Below are 17,173 nucleotides of genomic sequence, written 5' to 3'. Positions count from 1 at the left end.
GGATTTTCTTGGGGCATGAGGGGTTACGTGGGCGTGCGTGGGGGCGTGGGGGGGGGGGCGGTTGCAAAGGTAAAAGGTAAAAAGCTTGTGATGATTATGATGATGACTACATGGTTTATGTATGCAGGTTGGGTTGAGTTTTGGGAAAGATGGGAGGGGTAACGTGGATTTTGATTGGGTTGGAAGAATTCACATCACACCATGTGTGTGCGTGTGTGCGTGTTGTTTTTGGTTCGGTTTGGGGGGGGGGGGCTAGCATATGGCGTCGTGGTGCATGTGTGGGGTGGAAGTGCAGTTTTTTTAACTTTCCTTTGGTGGTGGGAGGGGAGAGAGATGGGCGAGGTGAGATGTGTTGAAAGGAGAGCGAGGTAAATGCAGAATCAATTGAAACTCCAGTATAGGGATTAGGGATAGGTTATGGGTGAGGGGTTTGAAGCGGAGACACGCCCGGGCCGCGGACATAAGTATCATACGTAGTGGTAAGTACGAAACAAAAGGTATCGTGATGGTGTCTTAGCTACCAAAGTTACTTACTTGGCTACACTTACCCCTCAATTGAGTGCCCCGCACCAGCAATAAGCAGCAGCAACTGTTGCTGCTTTAACGCCCGCCATGCGAGGTAGCAAGTAGTGAGCGAATTAGCATGTCATACTTACAGCTCAACAAAAAAAACCCCCCCTCCCTGTCGCTTATGGACATGTACGTATATGGAAGGAAAAAAGGGCCGAGTGTGTGGGGGGGGGGGAGTGTGAAGTGAAGTGATGTGAAGTCAAGTGTACTTATTAGTATAAAATCCCCACGTTCTTCGGATTGGAATTCTTTTTTCTTTTGTGGTGCGACGAACATCGATTTAACCAAGGCTTCTGATTACTTACTACTCTTACATTTACTTATTCACTTACTTACGACGATATATATATATATATATATATATATATACATATATACATTGGTACGAATACCACTACAAAAAGAAAAAAAGAATCATGCATCCAGCCAGCTCCCGCAAAGCTCCGCTCGCAGCCCTCGAATTGTCCAGTCGCAATCAAGTGAAAAGATGGAAAGTCCAATAGTAGTGGCAGAGAGAGAGAGAGAGAGAGAGAGAGAGAGATGTTTTTGCTTGCAGAACATCACACAGGTACCTATCTCACACCAAGAAAGAAAGAAAGAAAGAAAGAAAAAAAAAGAAAATCACGCATCACGAAAAAAAGCATGGGCGGGTGTCCAAGTTCCCCCAAATTGCGTAACTTTGCTACTTACTACTCAAGTCCACATGGACGGGGAGGGGAGCATACGCAAATGGGGGGACTTGGTCTGAGATTATACCGTTGAAACTTGATCTGGATAATTCCAGCGCGAAGGACTTGTGCTGCTTCATGATGATATCCCCACTCCCTTTTTTCTCTCTCTTAGATCCCCCCCCCCTCTCCGGGGGACGTTGGGTGTGCTGACGAGCATAGTGAAGCAACATGTCGACGGACAAGATTACGTTCCTGACCAACTGGTGCGCTGACAGTGTTTTTTTTCTCTTAGTCTTGTGGTACGGAAGAAGTCTCGGGGACTGATGTTGATAAGTAGGCACGCTACGCCATACCATGCGCCGCTGTACCTTGCACAGAGCAAGGGATACTTCAAAGAAGAGGGGATTAAAGTTGCGCTGCTTGAACCCAACGATCCAAGCGTACGGGCTAGAACTGACCTTGTATCCTACCTTCAAGGCCCTAACACCACATAGGATGTTACCGAGATCATTGGATCGGGAAAAGTCGATCTCGGCTTCAAAGCCATGATCCACACGCTCGCAGCGGCCGCCCGCGGCTTTCCCGTGCAGTCCATCGGATCGCTGCTCAACGAGCCGTTTACAGGCGTCGTGTACCTTCGCAGCTCGGGCATCACGCCGGACTTTACGACGCTCAAGGGCAAGAAGATTGGATATGTGGGTGAATTCGGCAAGATCCAGCTTGATGAGCTGACGGCCCACTACGGCATGTCGCCCGACGACTACCAAGCCGTGCGCGTGGGCATGAACGTGACGCAGTCCATCATCAAGGGCGAGATTGACGCTGGCATTGGGCTGGAGAATGTGCAAATGGTGGAGCTGGAAGAGTGGCTGGTATCGCAGAACCGGTCGCGCGACCAGGTCCAGATGCTGAGAATCGACGAGCTGGCCCAGCTGGGATGCTGCTGCTTCTGCAGCATCCTGTACATTGGCAACAATGCGTTTATCGAGAACAACCCAGACAAAGTCCGCGCGTTCCTGCGCGCCTGCAAGCGCGCAACAGACTTTGTGCTGGCGTCGCCTGATGAAGCGTGGGCCGAGTTCTGCAGCGTCAAGTCTGTCATGAACACGGCGACGAACCGCAAGATTTTCGAACGCAGCTTTGCCTACTTTAGCCCCGATCTGCAAAATGTCCAGCGCGACTGGGACAAGGTGACGCGGTACGGAAAGCGGCTCGGTGTGCTCGACGAGACGTTTACGCCAAATTACACAAACGAGTTTTTGGATTGGCGTCTTGAGGCCGAGGCTGAGGATCCGGCTGGCGATCAGAAGAGGATGCTTGTTCTGCAGGAGGGAGTCAAGCAGAATGGAGGATTTAAGCGTCTGGAGAGTATGGCTGGAAAGACGGTTATTGGGGCTGCTGCTCCTGCATCTGCCTAGGCGGGTGTTGGTCTGTATGGTTCAATTGCGCTTCACTCTTTTGCGCCGCCTTGGACGTTAAGACCGCTACTACAGTTGTCAGTTATGAAGTACTCGTTCGTTACTGAGTCAGTTATAAAAGTACTCGCTCGTTACTGAGTCAGTTCTAAACTTATTCGCTCGTTATTGAATGTCAGTGTCAACAGTGATGGAAGTGATGGTAGCCAACAGTAGGAGCCTAGTACATGGTAGAGCTGCCAGGTGGGCCGGGTAGATTGTCTAATTACCAAGTAGGTATTAGATGAGCTGGATTGATTAGTGCATACTGTTCGTGGTAGGCATAGAAGATGTGTTTTAGGGAAGGGTCGGTAATAGTACTGGTAGATGTCGGGGTGGTTGTCGGGGTGGTTGCCGGACGGTTATCAGGCGTGGCTATTAGGCGTGGTGCACTCCTTACCGCAAGACCTATAAGTAAAACCCCTAGCAATCCAGCACTTCTAGTAATCCAACAGGACGAATCAAATAGAACATAAGAGTGATGATAGTTTGATTACAACGTCTTGCTATACGTGTAGTCTAAGACTTGATAGACTGCTCTTCTTCTACATCAGGTACGCTTGACACCGACGACGGTGTCGTATCCTCTTGTCCCTGCACAGCTTCATCTCCAGCAGCCTCGTCTCCCACAGTCTCGTCCCCCACAGCCTCACCCCCCACAGCCTCACCCCCCACAGCCTCTTCCACTGCAGTCATCTCACTTGCAGCCGGTTCTTGCTCACTGGGGTAACTTGCAACACGATCCTGCAGCTGCTTCGATGCCTCTCCACGCACGTCGTCCACCTTCACCTCATCTAAAGCAGCTGATCGCTTCGTTTTCCGTGCGCTGTCGGCATACCTCGGACGTACCAGTCTGGCCAGCGGAGACGTGTTCACACTCGCATTTGTAATCAAGTCGACAATATCATAGCATCGCTTGATAAACGCCTTGATAGCAGTCTCGTCGCGCATCTGGGTATCGCCATGGCCGCTGTAATGCGCCTCGAGTGAAGCGCCCTTTGCATTCAGTTTGCCCGACTGCTTAGTGCTGTACGAGATGTCTTCGCCCAGAATGTTGCCTGCGACGGTTTGTAGAAACTCCACGCCCGCAAAATGGTACTTGACCGTGGCCATGCCCTTTTCGTCGCTCGAGAAGCCAGGGATGGTCCATTTGGGTATGGCGAGGCTAAGCGGTGGCGCCGTAAGACGTCCCCCACTCTCAATGTTCCTGACAACGGTGTCGATCCATTTCTGGAGGGTTGGGTCCTCAAAGTCTTTTCGCAGCCTCAGGCTTCCATGCTGGTAGAATTGGAGATCCACCGCCTTATTCGGAAGCGATACAGAGTGCACGCGCTGTCCAAATCTAATTGTCACCTTGTGAATACTGGCTTTGACGCCATGGCGGTCCGTGCGCATTCGTACCTGCAGGTTGGGAAACAGTTGGTCGGCGTCAAAGTCAGTCTGTTCGGGGTCAGGTCGGAATTGGTAGAGTAGAGACGGTGTTCGCAAGCGTGCAGTAACGGAGAGGTCAGACGACGTAAGAATACCCGAAAGCCCAGGGAAACTAGGCGCAAAAGCGACTGGAGAGGGTCGCGTGCTGCCCTGTGCTTCTTCAGAATGCATATTGTCGAGAGGAACCAGGGCTTGGCCAAACTGAGCACCCAGCTTTTTTTCCGGTTCAGCAACCCAGTTGCCCGACTCCTCCATAGAAGTAACACTGGGAATAGAACGAATTACAGTAGCTGCAGTCCTGTCTACCAGGCCTCGCAGCGTTGCCTTGGGAGACTTGGAAGCCACGGCCGGTTCTTGCGCATCGTCTGCGGATTCCGGCTTTACGAGTCGTTCGATGGGCATCGACAAACGTCCCAGTACCGTGTTGCGATGTTGGTAGTCTAGCAGGCTTTTCTCTACGTATATCGGTGCTGGATAGATTGAAGCTGCGGCAGCGCCCAGGTTTAGCATGTCTGAAGTGCGGGCAACAGGCTCTTTGAGAGGCAGCAACCGGATCAAGGCTCGCTTTGCCTCTTCAACAGCCGCATTGTCGAAGCCCCTGATGGTAAGCTATGCAAGTCAGCAACGTCCGGCGCCAATGCCATTACCAACTTACAATGTTCCTTGCAGTGACCGCAATACTCGTCTTGGTGAGCGATGCGATGGCGCCCAGATCCTTTTGCGAATAGAGCACTGCCAGATCGAGTTTCTCGTCCTTGGGTACTGCGCCATCCACCAGCACCTTGAGATAGTTTTTGAGGTGCATCCGCCGCACCTCGGTATGCTGCAAGGCCTCTTCGATGTCATTGGCAGCGTACTCTGCAGTGCTCTTGTCGGCGGTGATGCGAATAATGGCATGCGGCTTGTAGATTTGAAACTTGGCCTTGCGGATCATCCCAATCTTGTCGAGAACGTTGTGGTCTGCAGAGTGTTAGTGACGCTTCCACCAGATACCAAGGACACCCACCTCCGACGGTAAGAAGCGCCAGCTGCCATGGCTTCAGAAAGAGCTCGATTTCTCCAGGCGCCTCAATCTCCTCCAACAGCACCAGGTTCCACGGGTCGCGCAGGATGCGGTCAACCAGCAGCTGCTTGCTGACATTCTTGCGCCAGCCCATGATTTTGACATGGCGGTCGGTTCCGGGCAGACGCTGTGTGATGCTCGTGGTGCCTGGCTGCCACTCAGACCGCTCAACTGGGGCCTTGGGATTGTCCTCGTCTCGCTTCAGACTGTCAAGGACGCCCTGGTTGACATCTTTGCGCTCGATATTCTTTGCAACCGAGTAGAACGTCATCAGTTGCTGCTGGGTAAAGCCGTTCATGAGAAGATTTCGCAGTCTGACAAAGGTAGTCTGCTTGATGTAGTGTGGCTCGTCGGGCTCTCCATGGTTGCGTGGCCGCAGACTCCCAACCTGCTGGTATATCTCTTCAGGCGTGACGGCCTTGCCCTCTTGCTGCAGCGAGGCCACGATATCCGGGACTTGGACGGGGTCTGAAGGCTCAATTTCTGGGCTGTCTTGGGCTCGTTCCTGCTCTGCAGTGTCTGCAATTTCCCTCAGCACCAAGATGTCGGCATTGTCGCCCAGCTGCTTGATTCCGCGCAGGCTCGCCGACGTCTCTCGTACAATCTTGCCCTTCCTCCTCCTTAGTCGATTGAGCGGCTCGACAATCTTTGTGATCTTGACCCTGTGCTGCGGGGCGTCGGAGAGGGCGTCGATATTTTCTCCATCATGGTTTTGGCGTGCAGAGGCGGAAAAGTAGGCGCGGGGGAATGTGTAGGGAACAGCAGGCAGTCGGCGGCGGGCAATTTGCGCTTCACATCGGAGGCATACAAATGCACTGGGGACACGGGGTGCAAGCATGAAGAAGGACGAAGCGGGGCGAGGATGCAATGATAATGGCAGCGTCGGGTGCGCAAAAGTGCGATGCGGCCTGCATCCACTTTGGCCACCGCCTAATTCTGCCGTCGCGCCTTCACGTGCCAGGCGCGTCATGCCTCAATCCACGTCATGCGGCAACGATGCTCACAACACTCGGAGGGCAATCATTGCAAAAAAAAAGATCTCATGATTATGTCTAACTTTTTTTCTCCTGCTCACGTTGGCCGGTGCCAGCTGACCAGGTCCTCGCGCAGATCAAACTCGTCCACCTCTTGGTTCGGACGCTGCCGTTGCCGCGCCGCCTCCGCCTTCATGTGGGATGCCCGCTGCTCCAGGCTCTCTCGGCCTCGCACGTTTTGCGAGCGCGCGGGTTTCATGTCCCCGGGCCGCAGTGTTTCATGCGACTTGCGGCTTATACTGCTGCTGTGCATGTGCCTCGATTCGTTCTCGCTCACTGATCCACTGCTGTCGCCGCCCGCAAAGCGCAACACTTGCGGGCGGGCGTGCGACGACGCCTTGTCGCGGTCGCCCCAGCCGTCGCCGCCAGCAAATATGTCTTCAATGCACTCGTCGGCCTTGAGCTCGCCGGGCTGCGCCGACCAGTATGCCGCCAGCGTGCGCCTGTACATGTCTTGCAGCTCGCCGGCTTCGCGCGACTTGTTGGTCAACGAGTGTGTGGCTGTGCACGTCAGCAAAGAGTCGGCGCCCACGAGCAGCAGCAGTGCTTGCCTCCTTGGTCCTCGAGCTCGGCCTGGTCGCCGGCCATGATGCCCGCAATGCCGCTGAAGACCTGGGCCGTCTTCAGGGCGGGCGCAATGAAGTTCTTGTCGCCCTCGACCTGGCGCATGTAGATGCCAATCTTGAGCGTGCTGTTGACCTTGCTGTCCTGCATGAGGTAGCGCCTGGTGACGCCGGGCTCTTCGCCGGCAGCAGTGCCCATCTCGCTCTGCTCGACATACTCGGCCAGGTTGAGCCTGATGGTGCCCAGTGTGATTCTCTCGCCCTTGGCGGTGCCGTACTCTTGCACAACCTCAAACTCAATGTAGCATTCCTGCAGCATGCCGCTCTTGTCCACCGTCAGCCGGACGGGCAGCGTCGCCTCGTAGTCGTAGGCAACCTTGTGGTCCTTGACGGGGCAGCTGCTGGTGCGGCCGCGGTGCTCGGCGGCCGTCGAGTGCGCGAGGTGCCATTTTATAAACGACGTGCCCGACACGAGGGGGACGTTGTTGAGGTCGAGGATCTGGCGCCGTCAGGTCAGGAGAGGACAGCACAGCACAGCGCATGGCGGGCAGCTTCTCACCCTCAGGTGCAGGTCAAACTTTGGCTGCACAACTTGTCAGCCCGCAAACACGGTCGAGTCAGCGGAGCAGTGCCTTACGCGTCGGTTCTTGGGGACTGGAATCGTGAGTGTGTGAGCCGCGAATACGACGGTGCGCCGCATAGCCATTGCTCACCAAACGCTTGCATGTTGAAGAAGGAGGGGGAGGAGGAGCCGACGCAAGCGGCATAGGCAGACGGGGTATATGGACGGAAGCCGGGCACAGCAGACACGCCCGCGGTGAGAGACGTCTTACTCGTCTGGTGCGGGTGACAGGGTTGTGTGGTCGTCGAGTTGGTAGGAGGGATGCTTTGCCATGGAAATGCCCGACGCGAGTTTCACCCCGTTGCTCCCGCCGCCCCACGCCCGCCCTGCCCTCGCCTCGCCTCGCCTCGCCTCGCCTTGCCTCGCCGCTCCCATCACCCCCCAGATCAGACGACCATGGCACCCGACCCCGATGCCATCGCCGCCTGCGTGCTCGCGGCATTTGACTGTCTGCCGCCAAAACGAAAACCACGGCCCCGCAGCCATGGCGAGCGCGAGTGGGTGCCCCTCGCCGGCGTCGTCTTATCTCAAGGTAATCGCCCGCCTGCATCCCGCACGAGGCTATATTTGCTTATGCCCCTCGACTAGCAAGGCGATACGCTGTCGTGTGTATCCCTCGGGTGAGCTAATTGCTTTTCAATATTCCTTCGCCCGCTGCGAGACGACGCGTCCACTAATCAGGGCATCGTGGCCTCGTCAGCCGTATGCATCGAACAGCAGCCATGACGCACCACTATACGAGGCTGTGCAATGGCGTGACGAGAAATATATATATATATACATATATTACTAACACGCTCAGAACCGGCATGAAATGCCTCCCGTCAAGTAGGCTCGCCCGCGCAAAGGGCAATGTCTTGCACGACTGGCACGCCGAAGTCGTGGCCATCAGGGCGCTGAACCGCCATCTCGTCGACGAATGCCTGCGCATCTCAACACCACCATATCCGCAGTCGGACGTCTTGCAACCAGCCCCACACGGCTCGCCCCAGCGCTTTACCATCCGAGACAATGTCTCGCTGCACATGTACTGCTCGGAAGCCCCCTGCGGCGACGCCAGCATGGAACTCACCATGGCGCTGCAAGCCGACGCCACGCCCTGGACCAGTGCGCCGCCGACGCTTCAAGCCAGCAGCCCAGCACACGAATCCACTTGTTCTTCTTCAGAATCACAAGATAGCAATCCCAGCGCCCTCCGCGGCCGCTCAAACTTCTCTCATCTCGGCGTCGTCCGCGCAAAACCATCCCGCCCAGACGCGCCCCCTACCCTCAGTAAATCGTGCTCAGACAAGCTCGCCCTAAAGCAATCTCTCTCCCTCCTCTCCTCCACCACCTCTCTCCTCATCAGCCCCCGAAATGCCTATCTCGACACGCTCATCCTCCCCGCCTCGCAGTACATTCCGTCTGCCTGTTCGCGCGCCTTTTCGGCCTCTGGGCGTCTGAAAAACGTGCTTGACCTGCATCTAGAGCAAAATTGGTCCCATGGCTACAAGTTCCATCCCTTTACCGTGCTTCCCACGACGCATGAATTCGCGTGGTCCCGCCGCGCGGTGCGTGCCCCGACTGAAAAAGCCATTCCAAGCAACTTGTCTGCAGTGTCGACGCCGCACTGGCAGGAGACGCTCATCGGCGGCGTGTTGCAGGGCCGCAAGCAATTCGACGTCCGGGGCGCCAGCCGCATTTCGCGACGTGCAATGTGGATCCAGAGCGTGCGTCTTGCGGGGTTACTCGCCGTGTCTGGGGCATGCAGTAGTGCGGAGAAGAAGCAAATGTATGCGGATATGAAACAGAGTGATGAGCTCGCGGCACGGCGGAGAGTCAAGCAAGATGTCACGGGTGTATTGGGGGGATGGATACGCAATTCGGGAGATGAAGAGTGGGTGCTTTGAAGCTCATCGCATTGTACATGGACATTTTTACATGTGTAGAAAGAATATTAAAATACTTGCCATGACCATTACCATTACCACGACAAACACGAACATGCACACCACCACCACCACTAATATTACCACGAAAATACAAAGAACAAGATGCTCAACCCCTTTCCTCACCCTCCCCTTCCCCTTCTCAAAGCACACTCCACGCCCCCTCACTACTCCCCCCTATCCCACTAGCACCACCACCCCATCGATCCCTCAGAATCTCAATTACACTCCGCATTTGCACTTCTCCTCCTCCTCCTCCTCCCCTTGCTCCTCTCATCTTGCTACTGCTGGTGCCCTCCCCTTTCCAATAAAACATCTTCGCATCCCTGCGGCGCAGCGGCAATGTACTAACCAGCATGCGGATATCGCTATGTGGAGCGATGATAGAGCTGAGATTGGGGGTTGAAGTTGTGCTTGTGAAGATGGAGGGTTGGGGGTGCTCTTGTTGCTGGTTCTGCTGCTGTTGATATGGTTGTTGATTCAAGGAGTGGGAGTGAGGAGGATTCAACACCACACTCTCACATCCCGACTGCGCCGCCGTCATCGTCGTCGTAGCTCTGGGAACAGCGACGGCGGCAGTAGCGCGGGTTGCAAGGATGGTGTGGAGAGCATGGGTATGTGTGAGATGGCCGAGATGGCCGAGATGGGCGGATGCTTGTGCTGTTGCTGTCTTGTGTTAGTTTTTCCCGTCTCTTTCCTTTTTTTTTCTCCGATTCCATCTCTTGTAATTTTGTTTTCCCGGTTTTCGTGTGGATTGCACTGAACTGGATTGGATTGGATTGGATTGGACTGAGGGTTGAGAGTTGAGGGGTTGGGCGCAGGGTCATGTGTGGAGTAAAGGGAGAAAGAAACTAAGTAAGTAACCAAAGGGGAAGAAAGAAAGAAAAAGAAAGAAAAAAAAGAAAGAAAGAAAGAAAGAAAGAAAAAAAAAGACATACCTTTAATCCTATCCTTCCTCAACATGGGCTCCAGGACATGAGTCAAGTTATCAACTAGGATAAACTTGATTCTGTTTTGCGTGCTGGAGCCGTTTCCCATGTGCTTTGGTTCGTCTGCCTCTGCATTTCCCTCAGCTTTCTCTACATCTTGTTGTACCCCCGCTTCTTCAACAGCACCAACACCCGTTTCAAACAGCATTTCATCCTCATCCTCATCCTCACTATCCGGCACAAACGTCCTCTTCTTCTCTTTATTCCCAACCAGCACTTCCTCCCCCTCCTCATCCTCAAACAATGCACCTTGCAGCCCCTCCTGCTGCACGCATCCCGCACCCAACCCCCGCTCAATCTCCCCCAGCGCCTCCCTCACGCCCTCGAAATCAAAAACACGCATAATCTTGACACGCTCCAGCAATCTCTGCACCTCCCCTTCATCAACCGCTCCTCCAATCCCACCACCACCACCACCACCACAACCCAACACCAACTGCTCCCGCGCCATCTCCAGCAACCTTACGACATTGAAATGGCCCGTGCTATCTATCACCGCGGCACTCGAACACGGATACAGCAGCAAGGAGGTGACGAGGAGCGAGATACAGAAATGGCTAGTGCTGATACTGGAATTGGGTTCGCCGCTGAGTTCGACCACAAGGCCTTGTTGCAAGCCGCCGGTTAGCGCGGCGTCGAGATGGGGTAGGCGTGTGGGTAATCGTTGTTGTTGTTGTTGCCGCTGCTTTTGCTGCTGTCGTCGCTGTCGAGTCCGAGTCTGAATCTGAATCTGAGTCTGGGGCTGTGTTCTGAACGCATCATGATTGGATTTAGAGGTGGTGCCGGAATCCGGGTTGGAGCTAGAGTCGAAGAAGCTACACACGCGTTCCAGTACGGCGTCCAGCTCCGTGTCGTCAAGCAGCGCAGATGCGAGTTTTGCGTGTGATGCGTTAGTCGGTGCGGTACCATCACTACTACTACCACTGCTAGTACTAGTAGTAGTATTCATTGCTTAGGCGTATATATATATATATATATGTGTGTGTGTGTGTATGCGTATGAATTAGCGAGAGAGCCCCAGAGTTGAATCTAGAATTCAAGCGTGGTCATGGTGGTAGTCAGTCGGTCGGGGAATGGCGTTCGGAAGGTTTCCGACATGCATGCCGCTAGTGGGGGGTAGGATAGGATAAGGGCACGCGGGCTTGTGCAAAGAGGCTATGTGGCTGCAGCCCCCAAAACAATAAAATACCAAAAAACAAAATCAAGCTCATGTCTTTTTTTGGTGTTGGCGGACTCACGTCAGAATTTTTTTTATGCTTAACATACACATCCCTTTAGGCGTTTCTTAAAGACGGCTTGGACAAGTGGCGGCATGACTGTCAGTTACATTCACATGCGTGGTAGGTCGCCTGGGAACAAACTCAGACAAGTCTTCAAGTCATAACGTTATGTCATTCATCTTTATTATGTACGCTCGTATCCCACGCTTGTGCCCAGAATCATTCGCCCTGTGTTACCATCGACTGCTCGGCTCGTATATCAACGGTTCAGCGTTGCGTACGTATATGCAAGGATCCATCATGAATGGGAATGTCTTGTCGCATGGTAGTGCTTGTCGGTACGAGTTTCTACCCATGGTCAGTACATGGCACGATCAAGTCAATCAGCCTGATCCGACTCGGCTAGACGTACATTTGCCGCAAGTGCAAGCACCCTGAGCGCAGCCGCAGTCGGCGCAAGTGCATCCAGCGTTTCCGCAGCCTCCCTTCATTTTGATGTGTTTGAGGTGGTTGAGGTGGTACAAGTGTGGTAGTCGGTCAAGTGGGAAAGAGCGGTGAATTGGTCGTTTGCTCGAGGTAAGGAGAAGGCAGTTGGAGGGGTAGAAGCGGGGCAGGCCTTTTATCTCCTAGAGGAGACCGATGCGACCGGTGACCAACTGGTTTCGGCAGTCGGCGCTGTGACGCCAATAGCCGCATTTGCCAGTATGTCTTCCCGCGCTATCACTCGGGCGGTTGCCCAAGGTGGTTGATTAGGCGGGTCAGGCCTCGTGGTCAGCTAATCATGGGCGGGCACATAGTGTATCAAATGCTGGTCGTGGCGAATCCAGAGGCTTGGTGAGGCACTGGCGGCTGCACCAAGCCTGGTTTGAGCAAGTTACGTGGGAACGCCTGTGGGGTGATGGCCCGCACCATGGCTGGTGTGCGTGTAGAGGCCGTGGGCATGTGGCATTGGGTGCTCGAAGCAACATGTGCATGCTGCCAAAGGAACCACGAGACTGGTTTGCCAAGCTGTTGTAACGCGGTAAGAATGCAAGGGCCATGGAGAGTGAAGGATTGTATTTGATCCGGCCTCGGTGTTACACGCGGGCAGCGTCATCGCCTCTCCGGTTGGACGCAACCGCCCACGCACTCGGTGCGCTATGCCGTGCCAGCCATGCGTGTAACCCACGCAGGGTCCCTAGTCGCGACCTTCACCCTAGCCGAGTATCGTATGCTTGCCGGTGACTCAGATTACACCTCTTTTGCCCATGTTGGCGAGATCAATCACCTCCTCTTCCACCTCCGCCTCTGGCACGTGTTTGCCCTTTGCGTTCTTGCCACTGCCGCTCCCTCTCTTGATATCCTTGGTACTAATCTCGTCGTCGTCGTCATCGCCAAACAAGAAGCCTTTGCCCTTCATCCGTCTCTTCTCGTCAGAGGAAAAGGTAGAGTGTGCTGCGCTCGAGGCAAAGTTGGAGGATGCCGAGTCCTCGCCTAGCATCCAAGAAAAGTTGGAAGAGGTGAGCTGCGGCCGTGACTTTGGAGAGAGAGTGGACCCGAGCTTGGATGGGGGTGGCAATGCGCGGGCTGGGGGCGATGCCGGGCGGGAGGCGAGGGGTGAAGGGTTGTGTGACGTTGCTGTCAAGGGCGTGGCGGGCTGAGGGGTTGTCGTCGCTGAGGCGGGCCCGGCGCTAGAAGGCTGCTCCGGCTGCGCTACAGGCTGAGCGACTGGAGACGCCAGGGTGGCTGTGGCCTGGGCCGTCGACGCCTGCTCTGTTGCGTCATCGACGGGGAGTGGTATCGACGAGTCTTCTAGGTATACCTGCACAAACTGCACCTTTGCAATGGCAAGGCTGAGTGCTTCAATGCCGTCCTTGGCCTTGTCGTCGTCTTTGCCTCTTTGCGCCTCATCACGTTCCCGGTGATACTCCCACAAATCGCCTACTGCTGCTTCCAGCATCTTGGCCAGGCTCTTATTTCTTCGGTCGAGTTCTTCCATTTTCTTCATGACCTTGACTGAATGCGCCTGGTCAAAACTCGACCGCCCATTGGTACCTGGCTGGGCGGGCTTCCGGAACTCTCTCCCACCAGAGCGTGGAGTCGCCTGCCCTGAAGTGACCCCTGACTGGTAGGCTTCGACGTTCTTCTTGACCTCTCCCACAGCGTCACGCAGGGCTTTGCCCACATTCCATTGCGAGCCGCGGTCCAGTACATTCTTCGCAGCGCCCTGTATCAGGGCCTCGAGACCAGTACCCTGCTGGCTGACGAAGCTCCTGGGTGACCCCAGGCTATTGCGCGTTCGACTTGAAACGAATGAGGGCGCTGGGGAAGAGGCGCGAGCAGTCGAGTTTGTTTCAGCCTCGATCGGGGGTGCCTTTTTTCCATATCGTGTAACAATGTCGGCGCCACCTTGCTGGGTCAGGTGATCGCGGAGATACAGGGCGTCTTTGATAAAGGTGTAGGGAGGGGTGGCTGGGTCCGGATATCTGAGCAGAAAAGCAAAGGCCTCATTGGTGTCGGCGGCGGCCAGCTCCCACCGGATGCGCAGGAGCATGGCCACGGAAATCATGTCGACGAGTTCCAGGGTCGAGTCGATTGCAAACAAGGCATCCCACATGTCAAAAACGGCGTCGAGGGGAAATTCTCTGCCAAACAAAAGGCGTATCCAGCGTCTGTGTGGGTTAGCGAGGAAAATTGCCAGTGCGTGGGTTGGCTTACAGCAGGAATATCTGGGGGACGATATCGAGCTTCACAAGATGGCTGTGCAGGCCGGGATCAACCCTGGGCAGGTAGTCTTCGAAGATTCTGGCGCTGCGAGCAAGCATGGGCGAGTCTTTGGATGTGGAAGCAGCATCGGCGGGCGCATAGAAGAGCTTTGCAGTGTGCATGATGACGGAGAAGAGCATGTGCGTGTCATGCTCAATGTAGGCAGAGTGCAGCATGTCTACAAGCGTATGGTCCTTTGCGCCCATCTTGTGGCCAGCCACGTCGACGGCGTCTCTTTCGACAACCCACAGCACGGGGGCGAGTATCTCGTGCATGCCTTGACGATAGCCAATGTTGGGATGCATCTTGCACCAGACAAACAAAATGTCCAGCATCATGTTCTGGGTGGCGGGCTGGCGAAAGTAGACATTGTCGGGCATGCATCGCTCAATGTCTTGGAAGATTTCGGCGCGCAGTTCTTCGTCGGCTCGCAGCGCTACCCATGGGGACTTTTCAAGGCTTAGCACTTGTCAATAAGTGGGCATGTTTAGGGTGCAGTGGTCCCGGGGGGTGGTGGTGGTAGTGGTGGTGGTGGAAGGGGGCACACGCACTTCTGACAGCTCGCTCAGTGGATCGACGGTAGACTCGAACTCGTTTGGGTTCTGGATGGGGCGGAGGTAATGCGAGCGCAGCGACTCGTACGTCTTGCGCGCTTGGGTCAAGTGGGCGGGCCATGAGGAGCGATCGAGCGTCTTGAAGACCAGAAAGATCTAGGCTGGGGATGAGCAATTGAGCGTTTGGGGGAGTAAGATTTTGGCGCATCGCACTTTCCAGCAGACTGACCGGAGTCCGGCGGTGATTTGGGGCTCCTTGTGGGCGGAGACATGGATCTTGAGATCGGTCAGAGAGTGGAAGTCGTCGAGCAGGCGCCAGTGCTTCCTGTGGGCAGAGGGTCAGAGGGTCAGAGGGCCAGAGCGGGAGGGCGTGGCCTACTCGGCTTCGGATACGGAGCGCATGGTGCCAAAGTTTTTACAGCGGAGGGGGCGGGCGTGAGTACTGTGACGGGCAGCCCAAGCACCCTGGTGGCAGCTCACGAGACTGCGCGGGTCGAGGCGATAGCGCGACGCGGGGCAGGCTTGGCCGATGCAAGCGTCACGTGCGCGTGGCGGGCGTGTTGTGGTTGTGTTGTGGTTGTGGTTGTGGTTGTGGCTGGGCGGTGCATGGCGACGTCACGGGGTGGGCATATTGACATGGACAGGATGGGACAGGATGCATGCATGTACGTAGTAGTAGTAGTGGTAGTAGCGGTAGTGGTAGTAGCAGTAGCAGTAGCAGTAGCAGTAGCAGTAGCAGTAGCAGTAGCAGTAGCAGTAGCAGTAGCAGTAGGGTACCTGGTTGTGGGCATGGCTGGCTCTATTTACTATTTTCAGCTCTGCCAATATGCCTGGTCATGGTGGCTAGTCGAGTGCAGGCTGGCGCCGGGGGCACTTGGCCGTGACTAAGCCACAGGCGGCGGTGGCGGCGTGGTCTCGTGATCATCGACGACGGCTTGGCGCTGGCTCGCTCTCGCTCTCGGCCTTGCCCTCGTCGTCGTCGTCGTCGTCGTCGCCCCCTGCCCACGTGGGCTCACACTGGCACTCGCGCACTCGCGCACTCGCTCACGCGCTCGCACGCCAGCCCAGCTCAGTCCTTGTTAGCGGGCACGGCATTGCGCTGACCTTGGATGACCAGGCGGTCCACCAGGCCCGGCGCCAGAATGTCCTGGCGAAAACGCTCCTGCTGCAGCAGTTGCAGTGCACGGAGCGTCGGGCCAGGGTGGCTGCAGCAGCGTCAGCAGTCAGCGTGCATGGATGGACAGGCGGGCGGGCGGGCGGAGCAGAGCAAGAGCATCACGTACTGGAGGAATCTGGCATACTGGGGCTGCTGGAAGTACTGCAGGTAGGCCAGGTAGGCGACAAAGTCGGGCCTGTCGAGCGTCTTTTGCTGGGCGAGAAAGTTGAGGTAGACGGGATTGGCAAGGCACTGCACAAACTAGGAGCGTGTTAATGAAGGTCAAACAGGGGCTAATGACGTTGCCGCTGCACGGGAATTGCGGACCTCGAGTTCGAGCTCAAAGCGCGAGTAGCCTCCCAGGCCAGGCACGTCGTGGATACCCGGCTGGGCCATGCTGGTCGGCTGACGCGTGGGTGGATGTGTGGGTGGATGTGTGGTGGTTGTGGTAGTGGGTGTGGGTGTGGGTGTGTATAGTATAGTGGCAGTATGTGGGCGTGCAGTCGAGGTCAGGCCAGGCCGGCTTGGGCAGGCCGAGGCTGGAAGAAGCAGGAAGGGTGGATTTCAGGGTCTTTTATTTTTTTCCCCCGCAACCACAGTCGGCAGCTAATCCGCTTGGGGCTTTTGACGCGGGCAGAGGATCGTGCACTTGCACAAACGGGTGCAACGACGCCAGGGGGGGCAGACGACGAGCAAAGCCATGCCCGACTGACACTGCGCGCGTCGACGACGGCAGCCTGGGCGGGCCGCATGGGCGATTCAAAACAGAAGAGGCAGAAAAACACCCTCTCCTCACACTGCTGCGACAGGGGAATGGGGGGGGCGAGGGCGAGTAGAAGCCGACATCGTGCCTGCCTGCCTACAGGAGTCGCCCTCGCTATACCTACACGTCCTAGATGCAGCCCAGCCCAGGCCTCGCCACGATGCTGGTACCGTATCCATCCAAACCCCACACCGTGTGCACAGCACTAAGTAGCACTGGCTCCGCCCAAGCTCCGCCCAGCAGCACCCGACGCGACGGCGGGCGAGTTTAGGGGGCTTGTTCTTTGATTTTTTCGGGAGGGGGTGTACTATAGCAATGGTGTGTGTCGAGGCGCCCGATGACGGGGCGGAGCCACCGAACAGACAGCGTGTAGGCAGGCCGTAGCCATGTGTGCTAGTGCTAGTGAGTGC

General features: G+C 55.8%; 8 protein-coding genes across 8 annotated transcripts; 2 read left to right on the top strand and 6 right to left on the bottom strand.

Moving 5' to 3' along the window:
- Positions 1–1,004: 1,004 nt before the first annotated feature.
- SETTUDRAFT_167066 (uncharacterized protein) lies at positions 1,005–2,823 on the top strand. Its single transcript, XM_008023842.1, has 3 exons — positions 1,005–1,504; positions 1,579–1,681; positions 1,736–2,823. Exons 1-3 carry the CDS (start codon positions 1,470–1,472, stop codon positions 2,657–2,659), a joined length of 1,062 nt encoding a protein of 353 aa, XP_008022033.1. The 5' UTR covers positions 1,005–1,469; the 3' UTR covers positions 2,660–2,823.
- A 637-nt stretch (positions 2,824–3,460) lies between these two features.
- Positions 3,461–5,778, bottom strand: SETTUDRAFT_56828 (uncharacterized protein; the record flags this gene model as incomplete). Its single annotated transcript, XM_008023747.1, has 3 exons — positions 3,461–4,735; positions 4,782–5,086; positions 5,127–5,778. Coding segments are annotated over 3 exons (2,232 nt in total), but the record flags the coding sequence as incomplete, so codon positions are not given.
- Positions 5,779–6,260: 482 nt separating this feature from the next.
- Positions 6,261–7,492, bottom strand: SETTUDRAFT_158735 (uncharacterized protein; the record flags this gene model as incomplete). The annotated part of the gene is made up of 4 exons (XM_008023841.1): positions 6,261–6,724; positions 6,775–7,285; positions 7,346–7,369; positions 7,424–7,492. The coding sequence occupies 4 exons, from the start codon at positions 7,490–7,492 to the stop codon at positions 6,261–6,263; spliced, it is 1,068 nt and encodes a 355-aa protein (XP_008022032.1).
- A 395-nt stretch (positions 7,493–7,887) lies between these two features.
- On the top strand, positions 7,888–9,358 carry SETTUDRAFT_145638 (uncharacterized protein). Its single transcript, XM_008023840.1, has 3 exons — positions 7,888–7,940; positions 7,997–8,028; positions 8,211–9,358. Exons 1-3 carry the CDS (start codon positions 7,893–7,895, stop codon positions 9,295–9,297), a joined length of 1,167 nt encoding a protein of 388 aa, XP_008022031.1. The 5' UTR covers positions 7,888–7,892; the 3' UTR covers positions 9,298–9,358.
- Positions 9,359–9,704: 346 nt separating this feature from the next.
- On the bottom strand, positions 9,705–11,274 carry SETTUDRAFT_25394 (uncharacterized protein; the record flags this gene model as incomplete). The annotated part of the gene is made up of 3 exons (XM_008023631.1): positions 9,705–9,796; positions 9,859–10,002; positions 10,275–11,274. The coding sequence occupies 3 exons, from the start codon at positions 11,272–11,274 to the stop codon at positions 9,705–9,707; spliced, it is 1,236 nt and encodes a 411-aa protein (XP_008021822.1).
- Positions 11,275–12,770: 1,496 nt separating this feature from the next.
- On the bottom strand, positions 12,771–15,246 carry SETTUDRAFT_25393 (uncharacterized protein; the record flags this gene model as incomplete). Its single annotated transcript, XM_008023630.1, has 5 exons — positions 12,771–14,196; positions 14,243–14,739; positions 14,842–15,000; positions 15,058–15,169; positions 15,224–15,246. The coding sequence occupies 5 exons, from the start codon at positions 15,244–15,246 to the stop codon at positions 12,771–12,773; spliced, it is 2,217 nt and encodes a 738-aa protein (XP_008021821.1).
- A 288-nt stretch (positions 15,247–15,534) lies between these two features.
- SETTUDRAFT_167062 (uncharacterized protein) lies at positions 15,535–16,412 on the bottom strand. Its single transcript, XM_008023839.1, has 3 exons — positions 16,328–16,412; positions 16,128–16,261; positions 15,535–16,049 (listed from the first exon to the last, which is right to left on the bottom strand). Exons 1-3 carry the CDS (start codon positions 16,394–16,396, stop codon positions 15,914–15,916), a joined length of 339 nt encoding a protein of 112 aa, XP_008022030.1. The 5' UTR covers positions 16,397–16,412; the 3' UTR covers positions 15,535–15,913.
- Positions 16,413–16,442: 30 nt separating this feature from the next.
- Positions 16,443–17,057, bottom strand: SETTUDRAFT_167061 (uncharacterized protein; the record flags this gene model as incomplete). The annotated part of the gene is made up of 1 exon (XM_008023838.1): positions 16,443–17,057. A coding segment is annotated over exon 1 (178 nt), but the record flags the coding sequence as incomplete, so codon positions are not given.
- Between the last annotated feature and the right edge of the window lie 116 nt (positions 17,058–17,173).

The sequence above is a fragment of the Exserohilum turcica genome, assembly GCF_000359705.1.
Source record: "Exserohilum turcica Et28A unplaced genomic scaffold SETTUscaffold_11, whole genome shotgun sequence".
NCBI classification, from domain to species: Eukaryota; Fungi; Ascomycota; class Dothideomycetes; order Pleosporales; family Pleosporaceae; genus Exserohilum; species Exserohilum turcicum.
Note: the sequence above shows the minus strand (reverse complement) of the source record. Positions and strands in the feature narration are given on the sequence as shown.